The sequence below is a fragment of the Xyrauchen texanus genome, chromosome 37 (genome assembly GCF_025860055.1).
Source record: "Xyrauchen texanus isolate HMW12.3.18 chromosome 37, RBS_HiC_50CHRs, whole genome shotgun sequence".
Lineage (NCBI taxonomy): Eukaryota > Metazoa > Chordata > Actinopteri > Cypriniformes > Catostomidae > Xyrauchen > Xyrauchen texanus.
Genome location: NC_068312.1, coordinates 10358913 through 10376422, shown reverse-complemented (window position 1 = coordinate 10376422; position 17510 = coordinate 10358913). Strand labels below are relative to the sequence as shown.

The 17510-nt window shown below is 40.0% G+C and overlaps 1 protein-coding gene across 2 annotated transcripts in view; it reads left to right on the top strand.

The window, feature by feature from the left end:
- LOC127630472 (intermembrane lipid transfer protein VPS13A-like) overlaps positions 1 to 17510 on the top strand; it is a 71685-nt gene that overhangs the window by 19713 nt on the left and 34462 nt on the right. For both annotated transcript variants that reach the window (XM_052108015.1, XM_052108017.1), the window contains exons 18-40: positions 2 to 203; positions 287 to 401; positions 1936 to 2072; positions 2247 to 2379; positions 2811 to 2928; positions 3050 to 3194; positions 5306 to 5390; positions 5538 to 5707; positions 9191 to 9347; positions 9501 to 9580; positions 9657 to 9716; positions 9887 to 10073; positions 10784 to 10900; positions 10981 to 11084; positions 11960 to 12127; positions 12460 to 12767; positions 13158 to 13305; positions 13696 to 13837; positions 14118 to 14242; positions 14491 to 14660; positions 15820 to 16046; positions 16384 to 16715; positions 16840 to 17193. In XM_052108015.1, the coding sequence (XP_051963975.1) occupies positions 2 to 203; positions 287 to 401; positions 1936 to 2072; positions 2247 to 2379; positions 2811 to 2928; positions 3050 to 3194; positions 5306 to 5390; positions 5538 to 5707; positions 9191 to 9347; positions 9501 to 9580; positions 9657 to 9716; positions 9887 to 10073; positions 10784 to 10900; positions 10981 to 11084; positions 11960 to 12127; positions 12460 to 12767; positions 13158 to 13305; positions 13696 to 13837; positions 14118 to 14242; positions 14491 to 14660; positions 15820 to 16046; positions 16384 to 16715; positions 16840 to 17193 (3784 nt within the window). The remainder of the gene's footprint in view (position 1; positions 204 to 286; positions 402 to 1935; positions 2073 to 2246; positions 2380 to 2810; positions 2929 to 3049; positions 3195 to 5305; positions 5391 to 5537; positions 5708 to 9190; positions 9348 to 9500; positions 9581 to 9656; positions 9717 to 9886; positions 10074 to 10783; positions 10901 to 10980; positions 11085 to 11959; positions 12128 to 12459; positions 12768 to 13157; positions 13306 to 13695; positions 13838 to 14117; positions 14243 to 14490; positions 14661 to 15819; positions 16047 to 16383; positions 16716 to 16839; positions 17194 to 17510) is intronic.

Sequence of the window (17510 nt, the reverse complement as noted above, 5' to 3'; positions counted from 1 at the left end):
GGATCTCTGCTCAGCTGTCATCGTTTGGAGTGTCGGGTCTCCCTCGGGGCAAGACGCCCCCTACCCTTGTGTCACCAAATCATGTTGTGGGGGCAAAGGGTACAAGCCTTTTGAACCTGATGTTTGAGACCAATCCACTGGACACATGTGTAGACCAGAGACTGCACATAGATTCCCTGCCGCTAGAGATCATCTATGATGCTGTAAGTGTGAGGGACACTTTTGAGGAGCACTTTCCCATGGGCAGATAGTGAAGTGTATCTTAAGCTTGTGAGTTCTGTTTTAGATGACGGTGAACAGTTTGTCAGCTTTCTTCATGCCTCCTAATGACCTGCAGCTGGACGAACTGACCAACGCCACCCTCATGAAGCTGGAACAGTTCAGAGACAAGACCTCCACAGGTGGGTATACGTCTGAGCAAGGAGTTTTATTAGAGAAGGATACATATTTCTCTGAGCATTCTCATCCTGCTTTTACTGGTAGAAACTGAGACTGTAAAGTGAAATTTTACAATTATAAATGAAAGTTTATCTAGTTTGTCCTAAAAGGAATAGTTCGCCCAAACTAGTTCGTCTCTCATCATTTACTCAACCTCATGCCATCTCAGATTTGTATAACTTTCTTTCTTCTGCTAAACACACATTTTTCATCTCTGTAAGACCATTCAATGCAAGTGAATGTTGGCCAGAACTTAAATGTAATCCATATGAATCCAGTGGTTAATTCCATGTCTTCTGTAATGATATAATAGGTGTGGGTGAGAAACAGAAACTTTTTAAAGTCCTTTTTGACTATAAATCTCCATTTTTTGAACAACTGCAGATGAGGGGTGTATTCAGAAAGCTGTTTTTAAAACATTGTTTTATATTTACAATTCTATTCAGTGGCGCTAGTGGCACAGAATTAAATACTTCATCTTTAAAACTCAGTTTTTTAATCTGTGTTTTTGTCCAAACCCACCATGACAAGAGATGAGCGGCAGGGCATTCTGGTGGTCTATTTTTGCCGCGTTGCTATGGGTAGACACGCCCATAGTGATCTCTGATTGATTAAATCCAGTTTCTCTCAACTGCATATTAAATGTGAAATATATTCTTTTTCACTTTGATTATATGCCATCATACAGCATTTTTGCTTTCAGTGTGGATCAGTGTGGGTGTCAGATTGCACACTCAGATACCTCCACAAACTGTCTAAAGCATATTACACACAAATGTGACAAGATCCAATCTGATTTGCTGGCTTTACACAATTTCTTTGAGTCAGGGAGCACAGGTTTTTATCAGTCCATCAGGAAACAAAGTTGTGTTTACAAGATACCAGGTTGATACAATGGGCTTTTTTCTGAAGAAGAAGTTTGTGAAGGCCATGGCAATGAATCTTTGAATTAAAAAAAAATAATCTCCATAACTGAATTTGCAGATTATCGTCACCTGGGTTTAATTTCTTATTTATCAAAAGTGAGCCTAGTAATAAAACAGGATTTGTTGGCGGCCTGGGTAGCTCAGCGAGTATTGATGCTGACTACCACCCCTGGAGTTGCAAGTACGAATCCAGGGTGTGCTGAGTGACTCCAGCCAGGTCTCCTAAGCAACCAGATTGGCCCGGATGCTAGTGAGGGTAGAGTCACATGGGGTAACCTCCTCGTGGTCGCTATAATATGGTTCTCGCACTCGGTGGGGCACGTGTTGAGTTGTGTGTGGATGTCACAGAGAATAGCGTCAAGCCTCCATGGTAACTCGCTCAACAAGCCACATGATAAGATGGGTGGATTGATGTCTCAGATGCGGAGGCAACTGAAATTCGTCCTCCGCCACCCGGATTGAGGCGAGTCGCTATACCACCACGAGGACTTAGAACGCATTGGGAAATGGGAATTCTGAATTGGGTAGAAAAAACTAAACAAAAATGTATGGATTTGTTCATTGTTTGCAGGCCTCATGTACATCATTGAGACTCAAAAGGTTCTTGATCTGAACATAAACCTCATGGCTTCATATGTCATCATACCAGAGAATGGCTTTTACGACCCCAAACACAACCTTGCCATTCTGGATTTGGGCCATTTTCAGGTAAAAACATTGCAATTGCAGTGCACACCAATTCTTAGGTATTTTAAGGTTGTATGATAGGTTTCAGTGTTGGGCTTCAGTTGTAGTGCCTTCTGTGTTAGCTTTGAGGCCATACTGTGATGCATAACATGCATATTTATTATTTAAAAAGGTGCGTGTGTTTGTTGCATGTAGATGTCCAGTCAGAGCAAAGCTGGACTGCCTCAGCTGTCTGTGGGCAGCAGCACTATAGAAGACATCATGTCTCGAGCTTACGACAGTTTTGATGTCCAGCTGAGCAGCTTACAGTTCCTCTACACCAAAGCAGGTGTCTAGACATGCACAATAGCTCTGTTCCAAATCATTGTGAGCTGCCTCGCTGTCTGCTGTCTACGTAGGCAGCACCCTAATCAAAAGGAAACACATATAGCACTCCTCAAGAGATTTCACTAACGCTCATAGACGATTCTAATACATTTAACAGGAAAAGTTTGGCTAAAAATAAAAAATTCTGTCATTATTTACTCAGCCTCATGTTGTTTTCAAGCCTGTATGACTTTCTTTCTTCTGCGGAACTCAAAAGGACAAATTGTATCTTTCCAATACAATGCCACATATGATGCCAAACATTTTGCCTAGTTTGGCAGCTCACTATATTTTGGAACAGAGCTGAATTTTAAATGTACTTCTGTGAATTTTAAAAGAATGTAGATGCTTACAACACCTACAGACTTTTAAGTACACTATGTGCTGTATCAGGTGGTGACTGGAAGACGGCTCGTCCACTGAGGCAGTCTACTTTTCACATCCTGGAGCCTGTGGACCTGAAGGTGGTCTTCAGCAGAGCCATGGTGGTCACAGACTCAAGAATGCCTAAGTAAGTAGAAAATTAGGAATATTCGTGCCTGCTGTGAGATTCTTTTAATGTAATGTGATGTGTGGTTTATCAATAAAATATGATAAATGTAATGTTTATTGTCTGCTGTGTGTGCATTCAGGTTTAAGATTCACGGTGAACTCCCTCTGCTCTCTCTGCGGATCTCTGATGATAAATTGCGCGGTGTGCTGGCATTGCTCAGCAGCATTCCACTTCCTGAGAGCCGCCCCGCCCCTCAGATGAAAGCACCACAAGTTACACCCAAGGTAAAACAACAACATTGTGTGTGTTTATATTTATGGGCTTGTGTTTGTAGACATGATTGGCATTGTGACCTGATTTGCTTTCGGTTCTTAGTATTCTGTGTGGCTGTCTGTAATACAATGTACTTAAAGCAAATGTGATGTGCACAAACTGCTGAAATTAATGATGATGCTGAAATGAAATATGTGTACATTACAGATTTCTAAACATCTCAAGCCATTCTTATTAATCTCATTGAGAGAAAGCGCGCACCGCTCCACACAATCAGATTTTTGGACAAGTTGTGAAGTCGCTGTGAACGTGTGCCCCCATGTCTGTTTATGTATGCCACTGTTTTTGTGTTGTCCAATCTGACTTGGACATGCTGGCTTTGAAGGAACTTTACAAAGTGCTTCAATGCTAGAAACACTGTCAGGAATTCCAGAAAGTTTGTGCGCGTTGCATAATGATGCGGGCTGAACCCCTTTCACTATTCTGCCCTCGCACACCGCATCCCAACCTGTGAGTGATGCATCTGCCATCACCACTTTCCTCATAGAGACCGTCCCCAAAGGGGTTCCCTCGTGAAGGAAAACGGGACTTCTCCAGTGATGGAGAGCGAGCAGCACCTTTGACGTCATTGTCACTCTGCGATTTAAGTGACACAAGGACACAAGTGCTGCACTGCTATCCAGTGCTGAAACTCTCATTCGCAATAGTCCCAATGGAATGACTGACACTATCAAGGCCAGCAGACCAAATAGTCTGAATGAGACTTTGTTTTCTCTCTGAAAAAGGAACAAACAGCTGCGATTGGATCCGATGCGCTGCTCTGACAGAAATGCTTAATACAGATTGGAGTTTAATCTGAAACCCAGATATATTATTTCTTGTGAGGGCAACAGACTGCTCTTCGCCTCATTTATTTTGAAATGTAAGTTCTCCAAATGAGAAACCCTCGCTCTCGGATCAATCTTTGCTTGCTGCAGCGACGGAGCACAGAGCAGTAGATCATCTAGATAAGCAGACACCCTGAGACGCAAATTGGCTATTTCTTCCTCTAAAATCCGAGATGACTCCCCTTCCGCAGTTGACATTAACACCTTGTTGAAGAGAGGTGGTTTTACAGCGAATTGCAGGCGATAACCCTTATAATTGTCGATAAAACCCAGGGTGGACTGCACATACGCTCTGGGGCCCGCTGTATCATGATAAACCATGACTACATCAATGTTGTTCTCCATTATATTAATTGAAATACAGTGTGTCCGCTTATGTAGCTTATTTTACGAAATCACATTCACTTTTTGCAATTTGGTTTTTTTTGCACTGTATGGGAGAAGTAGTCTTGCCTAGTTTCATTTTAACACATTCCACCACTTCTTCTCCTATCCAAGAGCTTCAAGGTGCACAGGTATAGGCAGTCAGTATACTCTCCCTGCTAGCAGTGTACTGGCCACACCGTCTGCAGTGACCCATGGTGAATGAGACACTTCACACTTAGATGCACCACAATGGCATCCAAGTATAACAAACCAGCTCTCTGAAGACATGGCTTCGACCCCAGATGGGACTACGGAGGTGCCGGTCACACTGACAGTGGAAACTCAGATGGAGGGGGGGCACTGCAAATTCAGAGAAAAGGCTTATAACCAAAACATTTTAATGAGGACAAAAATATGGCATAAGGGTGTGGTAGTGATCCGGACAGAGCAGTATATGCAACATATCACCTTTCTCTTTCTCCCACTACACCAAAACTGCATTTCATATATACCTAAAGATACTAAATATTCCACACAAATCACAATTATCGAATCATTCGAAACACACTGGCAAGGAGGTCATCATATTTTTTTAATTTTCTTTGGTTTTTTTTGCATTGAAAAGTTTGAAAACCACTGGCTTTTTACTAATTCTGAAGCTTAATTATGTTTTATTAGGCCTTCCTGTTACTTCACAAACATATTTCAGTGTTTCTGTCAAGTCTAAATTTGGCCACACCTGAGATTTTAAATAAAGGACCACCAGGCCATTCAGTGCACTGTAGTTGTGTTTGGGTTTTTGATAAGGGTTCCTGTTTTTGTGTATGTGTACTAAAAAGTAAGTCATATTTTTACTTTAATCTCTTTAGATTTCCAAACGAGTGAACACCCCTCAGCTCACGCCCCGAAGACCAGCCGTAGATGACCTGCGTGCATCAATCATATACGGCTCAGGTCTTACATACATACTCAGTCATAGTAGTATTAATACAAACATGTGTACATGTTTTAAAGGAAAGATGTAATATTATCTCCACATCCCTTTTAATCTACCCTATAAATCCAATATTAAAACATTGTGATTTGTTTGTTTTTTATCAGATGAGGAGTTGTTCTTCGATGCTCCCAGTTCGCCAGTAGAAGATTTGCCGTTCTTTGAGGCTTCATCAGATTCTCTGCTCAGATCTGCCTCTGAAAAACGTCTGACCATGGTGCTGAAAGACCCCAAAAAGAATATGACTGAGTTCCTCTTGACATTTTTGATCAACAAGGTCTGATTATTTCCTTATTAACATGCCCTGTCACAATGCTGCACATGACAAACTTTAGAGACACGATTCACTGAACTTGTAGTTTAAAAATGTATTTCTTTATTTTCCTCAGAGATCATGGAAAACTTATCAGGAAATTTTAATTGTGTAAAAGTCATGGAGGAGTGAACTTTCATATATACTGCATATACACCCTAAATTCTGAAAAAGTTGGGACTATGAAAAAGGCTAATAAAAACAAAAAGCAGTGATATGTAAATTATATTCACCCTTTGCCATATTGAAAGCGCCACAACAACACATATTATGTTTTACCTTGTGAATTTCATTATTATTATTTTTTTAAATGTAAAGTCATTTCAAATCGGATGATTGCACCACACTCAAAACAAGTTGAGACTAATAACAATTTGGGGGGCCTAGGTTGCTCATCGAGTAAAGACGCTGACTGCCACACCTGGAGTCGCAAGTTCAAATCCAGGGCATACTGAGTGACTCCAGTCAGGCTTCCTAAGCATCCTATTGGTTGCTAGGGTGTGTAGAGTCACATTAGGTTAACCTCCTCGTGGTCACTTTAATGTGGTTCTCACACTTGGTGGGGTGTGTGGTGAGTTGTGTGTGGATGCCACAGAGAAAAGCGTGAAGCCTCCACTTGCGCTAGATCTCCGCGGTAACGCGCTCAACAAGCCATGTGATAAGATGCACGAATTGATTGTCTCAGACGCGGAGGCAACTGAGATTCCTCCTCCACCACCTGGATTGAGACGAGTCACTACGCAACCACGAGGACTTGGGAATTGGGCATTCCAAATAGGGGAGAAAAGGGGAGAAAATCTTGTAATTGTAATAACAAATTGACGAGTTGAAATAACAAGGCGATGTGAAACAGGAGATGTTAAACAGTTGAGGAAATCATGTCATAGTATATAAGCAGCCTTCAAATATAGCCTAGTCTTTCAAGAGCAAGGATCATTCGAGACTTGTCAATTTGCCAACTGATACTCCAGCACTTTGAGAAGAATATTCCCCAAAGACAAATTGGAAGGATGTTGGGCGTGTCACCCTCTACATGCACAATATAGTTCAAAGATTCAAGGAATCTGGTCAAATCTCGGTGCATAAAGTTAAAGGCCGAAAACCACTTCTGAATGGTCATGATCTCTGATCCCTCAGATGACACTGTCTTAAAAAATTTCATTAATCTTTAATGAATATCATGAACATGGGCTTGGGATTACTTTATTAAACCTTTGTAAATCAACACCACTCACCGCTGCATCCACACGTCACTGCATTTTCCAGCAGGACAATTTCAAACCACTTACTGCCCGGATTAAAATTGCATGGCTGCGTAAACAGAGAGTGCGGTTGCTAGATTAGCCTGCCTGCAGTCCTAATCTGTCTCCAGTTGGGATTGTGTGGGGCATTATGAATCACACCATACGCCAATGAAGGTTGCGTACAATTGTGCAGCTGAAGACTTGCATAATGGATGAATGGGGGAAAATTCTGCTTTCTAAACTTAACAAACTTGTGTCTTCAGTGCCTAAATGCTTAACTGTTATTAGAAGTAACGGTGATGGTAAACACTTGACTGTCACAACCTTTTTGGAGCATTGTGCAATTATCTGATTTGAAATTACTGTACATTTAAAATAAACAAACAATGAAATTCAAAAGGCAAAACATCATATAATGTGTAGTTGTTGTGCTTTTATGGTGAATATAATTTACAATTCACTCATATTTGATTTTATTAGCAATAAAACGTCAACTTTTTCGGTATTGACGTTATATGTAAAAAATAGATAGATTTAATTGTCTAGACCTAAGCCACAATGATGTTCAATTTGAAAGCTAACCATTCTTTTCAGTGAATCAGTCACATCTGTTCATAAATCTGTCTTAATGAGTCATTGGTGAATTAGTCTAAGTTAAAAGTGATTTTAAAGAAACTTTCCAGTAATCACAAACATCTGAAAATGTCATGGACAAGTCGTAGAAATGTATTGGTCAAAATGTAGGGAAAATCAAAGTATTGTCTATTAACATTAAAAAGAACTATCAGAATAAAGATTTTGTTCATTTGAAATTACAATGTAAAGGAAAAGTGTGTGAACTCTTGGATTTACCTGCATTTCTGTATAAATTTGTCTTAAAATCTGGTTTGATCTTCATCTAAGTTACAATAATGAACAAACGCAATCTGTTGTATTGTTCGGTTACATATTGAATACATCATTCAAACATTCACAGTGTAGGATGGAAAAAGTATGCGAAGCCCAAGGCTAATGATGCCAACAAACTAATTAGAGTCAGTAGTTGGCAAACCTGACATCTAATTAATGAAACGACATTGGAGGTGTGGGTTAGAGCTACTGTGACTTATAAAAAGCACTCACCATTTCAACATTTTGAGTTTGCTATTCACAAGAAGCATCTGCTGACATGGACCATGCCTCGCACAAAAGACCTATGATCAAGAATAGTTTCTTTACGTAAAGCTGGAAAGGGATACAAAGTCACCTCGAAGTGCTAAGATATTCATCTGTCCAGAGTTAGAAACATTTTCTATAAATGGAGACTATTTAGTTCTGTGGCTACTCTCCCTAGAAGTGGTCGTCCAGCCAAGATGACTCAAAGGGCACACTGCATATTGCTCATTGAGGTAAAAAAGGACCCTACAGTGACAGCTAAAGACTTGAAGAAATCATTGGAACTGGTTATCATCTCTGTTCAGGAGTCTACGGAAACCATTCATGTCCAGGGCAGGACACCACTAAGGAAGCCGCTACTTTCCAACAAAAACATTGCTGCGCTCCTGAAGTTAGCCAAAGACCATCTTGACACTCCACAACACTAGTAGGAAAATATGTTGTGGACTTATGAAGCTATGATTGAATTGTGTAGGAAGAGCATGCAGCAGTACGTATTGCTTAAATAGGGTACAGCATACCAAAATGAAAACATCATCCCAAAGGAGAAGTATGGTGGAGCATCATGATTAGGGGCTGCTTTGCTGCTTCAGGGTCTGGACTGCTTGACATCATCGAGGGAAAAATGAATTCACAAGTTTAACAAGATATCCTACGGGATAACTCCCTTCTGAACGTTGTGCAGGTCTAATCCACAGCTAACGGAAATGCTTGGGTGAGGTTATTGCTGCCAAACAATGATTGACCAGTTATTAAATCCAAGGGTTCAATTACTTTTTCCACAGCACTGTGAATGTTTTATAGGATGTGTTCAGTAAAACATGAAAGATATAATTGTTTGTGTACTGTTAGTTTAAGCACTACAGTGTTTGTCTATATTTATGACTTTGATGAAGATGAGATTGCATTTTATGACCAATTAATGCAGAAAACCAGCTAACCAGCTAATCACATTCTTTTTCTTGCCACTCTATCTGAAGACTTTAAGCACCTTAAATCATCATTTTCACTCAGGTGGCATCTTTCCCCTCACTTTTTCCCCAATTAGCTTTCCATTCAGCTGTGTCGCCTGTCGAAGGGGCAGGAAGTGACCATTCTACATCTGTTTATTGATGGTTTAGGAACTCAACTCAAACTCTGCACCTTTGATATGTCCTCATACACCTTCCTTCGTGAGATTTGCCTTGAATGTTCAGAGTACTTGGGTAAGTGTGCATAAGGTGATTGTGATTATGTCAGACATGATCCCGAATGGTATTCAAGCCCCTAACCCTAGCTAGCCATCCCCACCCTGCCAAAAATATATAATTTATATGAAAAATGTAAAACTTGTGAGATTTTTGTGTGTTTGTGTAAAGATTCTGAGGACAAGAAAGTTCACCTTATCACCACTCTGGACAACACTGAGGAAGATCTTCTTACTTTAGAATATATCAAGGTAAACTTTCTCACCTAAAAGTTATAGATTACATGTAAAAGATACACATTAACACTGACACTCTGTTCTTTCCCAGGCTGACAAAAATGCACCAGATTTTAAAACCGCATATAAAAACACAGAGCAACTAATCAAGGTAAGTTTGTTCACCAATCAGAGCTCAACATTTGTCATCAGTTGATGTGAAAGCCAATCATATCCTTATAATGACTGGATACTAGTTGCAAATCTTTGTAGAACTGAATTTCTTGGACACTCCACTCATCCTGATTGAAGAAAATAATTAATATTTGGTCCTTAAAACAGGTGAATTTCTCCTCACTGGATGTGCACCTGCACACTGAGGCGCTCCTCAACTCAATACATTTCCTGAATAACCTCCTCCCGCCTCTGAAGAAGGAGACACATGAGGAGCAGCCCATCCTACCAAAGGAGGAAGAGGGAGAGGAAGAGGAGGCAAAAACAGAGGAGTCTGCTGTTACCAAGAAATCTAGTAAATTTAATAAACTTTTTTTAATTCAGACTTATCTCTGGGGGGCCTGGGTAGCTCAGCAAGTAAAGACGCTGACTGGCCACCCCTGGCGTCGCAAGTTAAAATCCAGGGCGTGCTGAGTGACTCCAGTCAGGCTTCCAAAGCAATGAAATTGGCCCGGTTGCTAGGGTGGGTAGTCACATTCTGTTAACCTCCTTGTGGTTGCTATAATGTGGTTCTCGCTCTCGGTTGGACGTGTGGTGAGTTGTGCGTGGATATCGCGGAGAAAAGCGTGAAGCCTCCACACGCGCTATGTCTCCGTGGTAACGCGCACAAAAAGCCACATGATGAGATGCGCAGATGGATGGTCTCAGATGCAGAGGTAACTGAGATTTGTCCTCCGTTACCCGGATTGAGGCGAGTCACTACGCCAATACAAGGACTTAGAGTGCATTGGAAATTGGGCATTCCAAATTGGGGTGAAAAGTGGAGGAAAAAAAACTTATCTCTGAAAATCCATCAGGTGATATTGAGTATTGCAATTTTTAATTCACAGACATATTTCTTAACATTCAAAATGTATTGTTTTAATTTCCATGTTCCTGCCCATGGATTATAGCACTACTGGATATCAAACCTGTCACGTTTTTCTTTTCTTTTTCTTCTTTTTTTTTTTGCATTTGATTCTTTTTTATTTAATCATTTATCTCTTTTTGGTTATTCTCTTTTAGCCAGTAAGAAGTCAAAGTTTGAGGATGTGTTGAATTTGCACATTAGAGCAGATCTGAACTGTCTGAAGGTCTTCATAAGAGGAGAGAAAGCCAGAATCTCTGAGATCAGCATAGAGGGTAATACACAAGCATGAACAAATGTATACACAACAGACACACAAACAGGGGATATGTAAAAATATTTTGTCTCACATCAGGGCTGGTTTCTGAAGTTCGGATGATGAAGAAGTCAGTGGAGATTCTAGCTAACCTGAAGAACATTGTCATTCTGGATTGTGACAAAGAGGCTTTATACAAAAAGGTAAAGCACACTGAAATCAATGATAACAGATCATAGGATGAAAAGTAGATTGGCACAATTACCAACTGGCAAACCTTTTTTAGAGGTTATAATAGACTGTAGAAAAAAAATATCTAAATCTTTTAACCACATATATTTAAATTTCACATTTGTAGTAAATAAATATGTTGGGGTCCAAAATAACAGAAAAACCTATCTTAGAGTGGTGGATTCTTCATACGGTTTATTATAAAATCCCTTTAGATTGTGTGCCCATTCTCTGAAATTTGAGTTTTATTAACTGGTACTGCATTTGGCAGCATTTTACCAGTACCCAATTTCTCGCTCTAAGTCCTCGTGGTGGCATAGTGACTCACCTCAATCGGGGTGGCGGAGGATGAATCTCAGTTGCCTCTGCGTCTGAGACCAATCCGCGCATCTCATCACGTGGCTTGTTGAGCGCGTTACAGCGGAGACATAGCGGTGTGGAGGCTTCACGCTATTCTCCGTGGCATCCATGCACAACTACACAACCACACGCCCGAATGAGAGCGAGAACCACTAATCGCAACCACGATGAGGATACCTCATGTGACTCTACCCTCCCTAGGAACCGGCCAATTTGGTTGCTTAGGAGATCTGGCACCAGTACTGTTCCTTAAATATACTGCAAAAGATTGCTTTAGATATTTTCTCAGCTTATTTTATGCAATGATATTGACATTATTTTTGGCATTTTTTATCGATTATATGAATCACTGTATTAATTTGCCTAGAATAGCAATTTTTTAATATTATTGAACTACTTTTGGACTGCATAGCTGTGTAAATTGGTTAATTTATAATTAAAAAGCTGACATTGTTCACTTTTTGTGTTCACTTTTGATGTTGTGTAGGCAGTGTCCATCGCAGACAAGGAGGTGTTTGATTTCCGTATGGTGAATCACGTGGATGCCACGGAGGGAGACGCCTACACGGACATGCACATTGTGGACACTAGCGTCACTCTGAGTGTGGGCTGTATTCAGGTCATTTTCCTCAACAAGTTTGTGTCCTCAATACTGGTGAGTGTTGTTCCACTTTTATGTACCACAATATTTTATTCCCTGACTATGAATCTGAATAAGCTTAGTTTAATGAAATTAAATGAGTAGTGTTTTAGGGAAACAAAACCTTGACACAAAAATAGATAAAGATTTGTAATAGAAACAAATGTGCACAATTGTCTTTTTTTTTTCTTTATAACTTTGAAATTGTAAAAAAAAATGCTTGAAGGATCATGTGACTGTGTATCTATTTTATAACATCTATTATTAATGAGATAAAATGCAGCCCCTGTTTGCATCTGTTTTGATCTCTCTCATGGTCTCTCTCTCTTTGTCTTTTCCTTATTCAGGCGTTTGTCAATAATTTCCAGGAGGCTAAAAATGCGTTGGCAGAAGTGACAGCTCAGGCAGCAGAGAAAGCAGCCACAGGTGTCCTGGAGTTGGCAGAGAGAAGCACTCGTATCTGCCTGCATGTAAACATCAAAGCTCCAGTCGTCTTCCTTCCACAATCCTCTGTTTCTCACAATGTCATTGTGGCAGATCTGGGTTTAGTGACTGTAAAGAACCGCTTTGAGATTGTCACCTCTCCAACACATACCAAGATCCCTCCTGTGATGGACATCATGGCTGTGGAACTGAGTGATCTGAAAATGTACAGGTTAGAAGAGTATTACAAATCTTGCATTTTATGTGTTTGGACAAGTGTAGTTAACGCATAACATGACCATGAACTTTTCATCAAGGTTAAAAGTTGTATGAATGTTCAATCTTATAGGTTTTGGTCATTTTTAACAACCTTTTTGCCTTTACTAGTTCATTTTAAATGGTCCTGCAGTGTGACAAATACATTTGATATTTTTTCATTCAAATAGTGACTGTAAAAGAACTTGAAAATGCTGTTTATAATAGTTTTAGATGGAGAATACATGCCACATGCACATGCAAACTTCCTAAAAGCATTCCATATCCATGTGATAGTGCTTGAAACATCACTAAAAACACCTCTTTACATTTGTTATTGTTTGATACATTTTTCTTTTTTTCTCAGAACCACATTCAGTGATGCGAAATTTAAGAGTGAGCTTCAATTACTCAAACCAGTAAATATGGACCTGTCAATCAAACGCAATCTCTCCGCCTCCTGGTATCATAGCATCCCTGATATTCAGATCAGTGCTCACCTCAAACCCATGAGTGTAAGTGTGTGTGTGTGTGTGTGTGTGTGTGTGTGTAGCTGCTATAAACCTTTGTGATGTTGTTATAACCCTTAGCCATATTCATAAAACTGAATTTTATGCAGATGAAAACAAGGCTGCGAGAGATAGGCTTCAGTCTGTACAATGGCATACACTGTATAAAGTTTCAAGATCTATTTTTCACAACTCATGTTTTCTGGAGATTTTGTCTGCTGAATTTTGTTTGAAAATATATATTTATTTTCATGTCCTGACGATCAACACCAATTTGCAACAAAAGTGAAGAGACTGTATTTTTATCCCTCATATCCTTATTTTCCAGCCAAAAATGTAATACGGCGCCACTCTGACTAAGGTCCGTTGATGTGTGTTTGTGGGTGTTTTTTGTAGCTGATCTTGAGTCAAGAGGATCTGACTATAGTGTTGAAGACTTTGAGTGAGAATCTATCGGAGACCTCTGATGCTCTTCCAGCTCCAACCAGCTCTGATAAAGGTGACACAGTCTCTACCAAAGATTCACAGAGCTCTGGAGGTAAAACACACACCCAGTACAAACACAAACACACACTGCAGCATAGATCATGTCTCTGTGACCTTTTCTTTGCATGCTTCAATGGAGTAGAAATCTTACTATCCTGTTTCATATTTATTTATTTATAATTATTAAACACCACATACATTGTATATTTAGTCACAATTGTTGGATGAACTATCCCTTTAATATAAAATCACCCATTTACAGTAGTGATCTTTCATTTACACATATGTCCCGATTCAGCATTCAGATATTCTGGACCTAACATTGTTTGTAGGTAAAACTGTAGTGACCGCTGCAGTGGTAGAAGGCCAGAAAACAGGCAAACTAAAGACCACTCTGAAACTAAACTTCCAGTTTGACTCCATGACCCTGGTTCTGTACAGCCCAAGTACCAACGAGGTACCACACTACTGTACATTCCATTCACTTCAACTAGTTTGATCTTAATATCATATGTGCTGCTTTGGGTTCTGTTATGCACACTGTGTACGTTTTTATTTTTAATTCAAAACTAAGTTTACAGTTTTTGTCTTGTGTTCTGGTTCAGTGTCTGTAATCCTTCTTTATACTAATAATAAAGGCAGTGTTTATTACAGTGATATGTTTTTAAATACAGCTGTGAGTGTATATGAGCTGTTTGTGTGCAGACCCATTTACCAGACTCCCATGATGAGAGTTTGAAGTTGGCAGAGTTCACACTAGGCACCATCTCTACTGCAGTGCACCTGTACTCAGACAGCTCCATGAAAGCTTCCGTCAAGCTCACCAACTGCCTGTTGGACGACAAGAGACAGAGAGTCAAAATGATCACCTCCAGGTACAGTTTATCACACACAGATCACAACCTACTTAAAGGGACAGTTCACCCAAAGTGAAAATTCTCTCATCATTTACTCACCCTTATGCCATCCATGATGTGTTTGACTTGCATTATTCTGCAGAAAACAAACAAAGATTTTTTGAAGAATATCTCAGCTCTGTAGGTCTTCACATTGCAAGTGAATGTTGACCAACATTTTGAAGCTCCAAAAAGAGCATAAAGGCAGCAAAAATGAATCCATAAGATGCCAGTGGTTTATTCCATTTATTCAGAAGCAATGTGATTGGTCTGGTTGAAAAACAGATCAAGATTGAAGTCCTTTTTTACTATAAATCGTGTTTTGGCGATGTACATTCTTAGTGCATATTGCCACCTACTGGGCAGGAAGGAGAATTTATAGTAAAAAAGGATTTATTGATCTGATATTGTTCTGTTTCTCACCCACACCTATCATTTCATTTCTGAAGTCATGAATTTAACCACTGGTGTCATATGGATTACTTTTATGCTGCCTTTATATGCTTTTTGGAGCTTCTAAATGTTGGTCACCATTCATCTTCATTGTATGTACCTACAGAGCTGAGATATTCTTTTAAAAATCTTTGTTTGTGTTCTGCAGAAGAAAGAAAGTCACACACATTTAGGATGGCATTAACTTGAGTGAATGATGAGATAATTAAAATTGTTGGGTGAACTGTCACTTTAACACACTAAAGACAGATTTGTTAAAGAGATAATTCACCCAAAAATGAATTCTGTGTCTTGTTGTTCCAAACCAGATCCAGACGGTGTTCCATGAAGCACAAAAGGAGATGTTATGGACAATGTTAGCCTCAGTTGCCATTCATTGTAGGGAAAAAAGATGCAATGACAGTGAATGGCCACTGAGACTGACATTCTCCATAACATCACCTTTTGTGCTTCATGGAAGACCGTCTGGATCGGTTTGGAACAACATGAAGCCAAAAGTTTTTATTTTTGTGTAAACTATCTCTTTAAATTTTATTTGACATGTACTAATATAATGTCCCCTCCCCCAAATTATTAATGAATTAATCATCAGATTATTTACTCATTTTGAGTGTTTTGTGTAGTTTAGATCATCATGGTTCGTAACAAGTTTTCTCTCCCCTTTTCAAATCTCCTGCTGGTTTAGGATGATGGCGATGCGTCAGGGCAGAGAAGACAACATGATGGTTGACATGAGTTATCGGCAAGGCCGAGACGGAACTGTTCTGGACACTTTGATTCAGGACATCTATCTGTGTGCCAGCATGGAGTTCCTGCTAACTGTAGCTGATGTGTTTCTGAAGGCTATGGCAGATGGCTTCTCAGGTTCTCCAAAGAGCAACAAACAGCCAGCCAGTTCACTTAAAGACACAGGTTAGAGATTGCTCATCTACACCACAATGAAGAAGACAAAATGAAAGGTTTTTGACCTTTTGTCACAGCATTTTTTTGGATAGTACACGTTAAAATAAATCTGTCGATAGTTTTTAATGAAAACCTGGAAAGTGAAACATTTGAATTACAATTACATTTTGTTACAGTTTATTACAAAACCTTTGTATAACTTCAGCTAACAAACAATTATTATATAATCAGAAATATAATATCTGATCGATAACAATAAGTCTTTTTATCTTATCACATTCAGTTCAAACTGCAAACTGAAAATGTCTCACATTGCTATGTTGATGATTGTCTTTGGCTTTGTTAGCGGCCCCTGCTGCACCTGTGGTTGCTAAGACCGAGATGAATGTTGTGGTCAAGAATCCCGAGATTGTGTTTGTGGCCGACCTCACACGAGCTGAAGCCCCTGCCCTCGTCATGACGACACAGTGTGAACTGACGATGAAGAGCGAGCCCAACGGTCAGACGATGACAGCGGCCATTTCAGATCTGAAGGTGGTGGCGTGTCCGTTCCTGCGGGAGAAGCGTGAAAACAACATGACGACGGTGCTGCAGCCCTGTCAGGTGTTCTTCCAGAGCAGCCAATCAGCCACTCAGCCTCAAACCATTGAGCTCTCCATCAGCTCCCTCACGCTCAAGGTGAGACTAAGCATGTGATATATATTATATGCTACAAAAAGAATATGATCCCTTTTAAATGTTAACTCTACATGATCGCTTCTGCCCTGACAAATTAAAAACCTCTGTGTTCCTCATCCCAAAGGTTTCTCCCATCATCATAAAAACGGTCATCACCATTCAGTCAGCACTGAGCCCTGCAGCCGAGACCCCTGAGGAGCTGGAGAGCCCTGTTCCACAGGATCTGTGGGAACGTCGCAGCCTGAAAGATCTGAAACTCTGGTTCCTCGAGGAGAAAGGAGAGGAAGTCACCCAGTCCGTCACTCGACTGATCCCTCAAGGAGAGTCTTTCAAAATCAACATCCAATCCATCTGTGTGACACTAGAGGCCGGGGTGGGCCATCGCACAGTGCCCATGCTGCTGGCTAAAGCCTTGTTCCAAGGAGACGTGAAGAACTGGAGCACTCTCATTAACCTCCACTGTCACCTGGACCTGGAGGTCAGATCATAATGTAGCGACACTCAAAGGGCTTTTCACACTTGAAATAACAAATGTAAATAAAATGTTCAGAACATGTCTGTTTATGGTTTAATGTCAAAACCATTGAATAATCTGATGACTTCATGTAAGTTTCGTTTTCTTGTTTTGTCCGATTTTTTTGAATACGCTGACTTTTGGTAATTATCAGCGTATTGGTGTGCATGTAAACACCCATTGTTACATTCAAGCACTGAATTGATTTACACTGTATACAGTACTCGGCAAAAGTTTTAGGCACTTGTGAAAAACGTACAAAGTGATGATTTCTTAAAAAA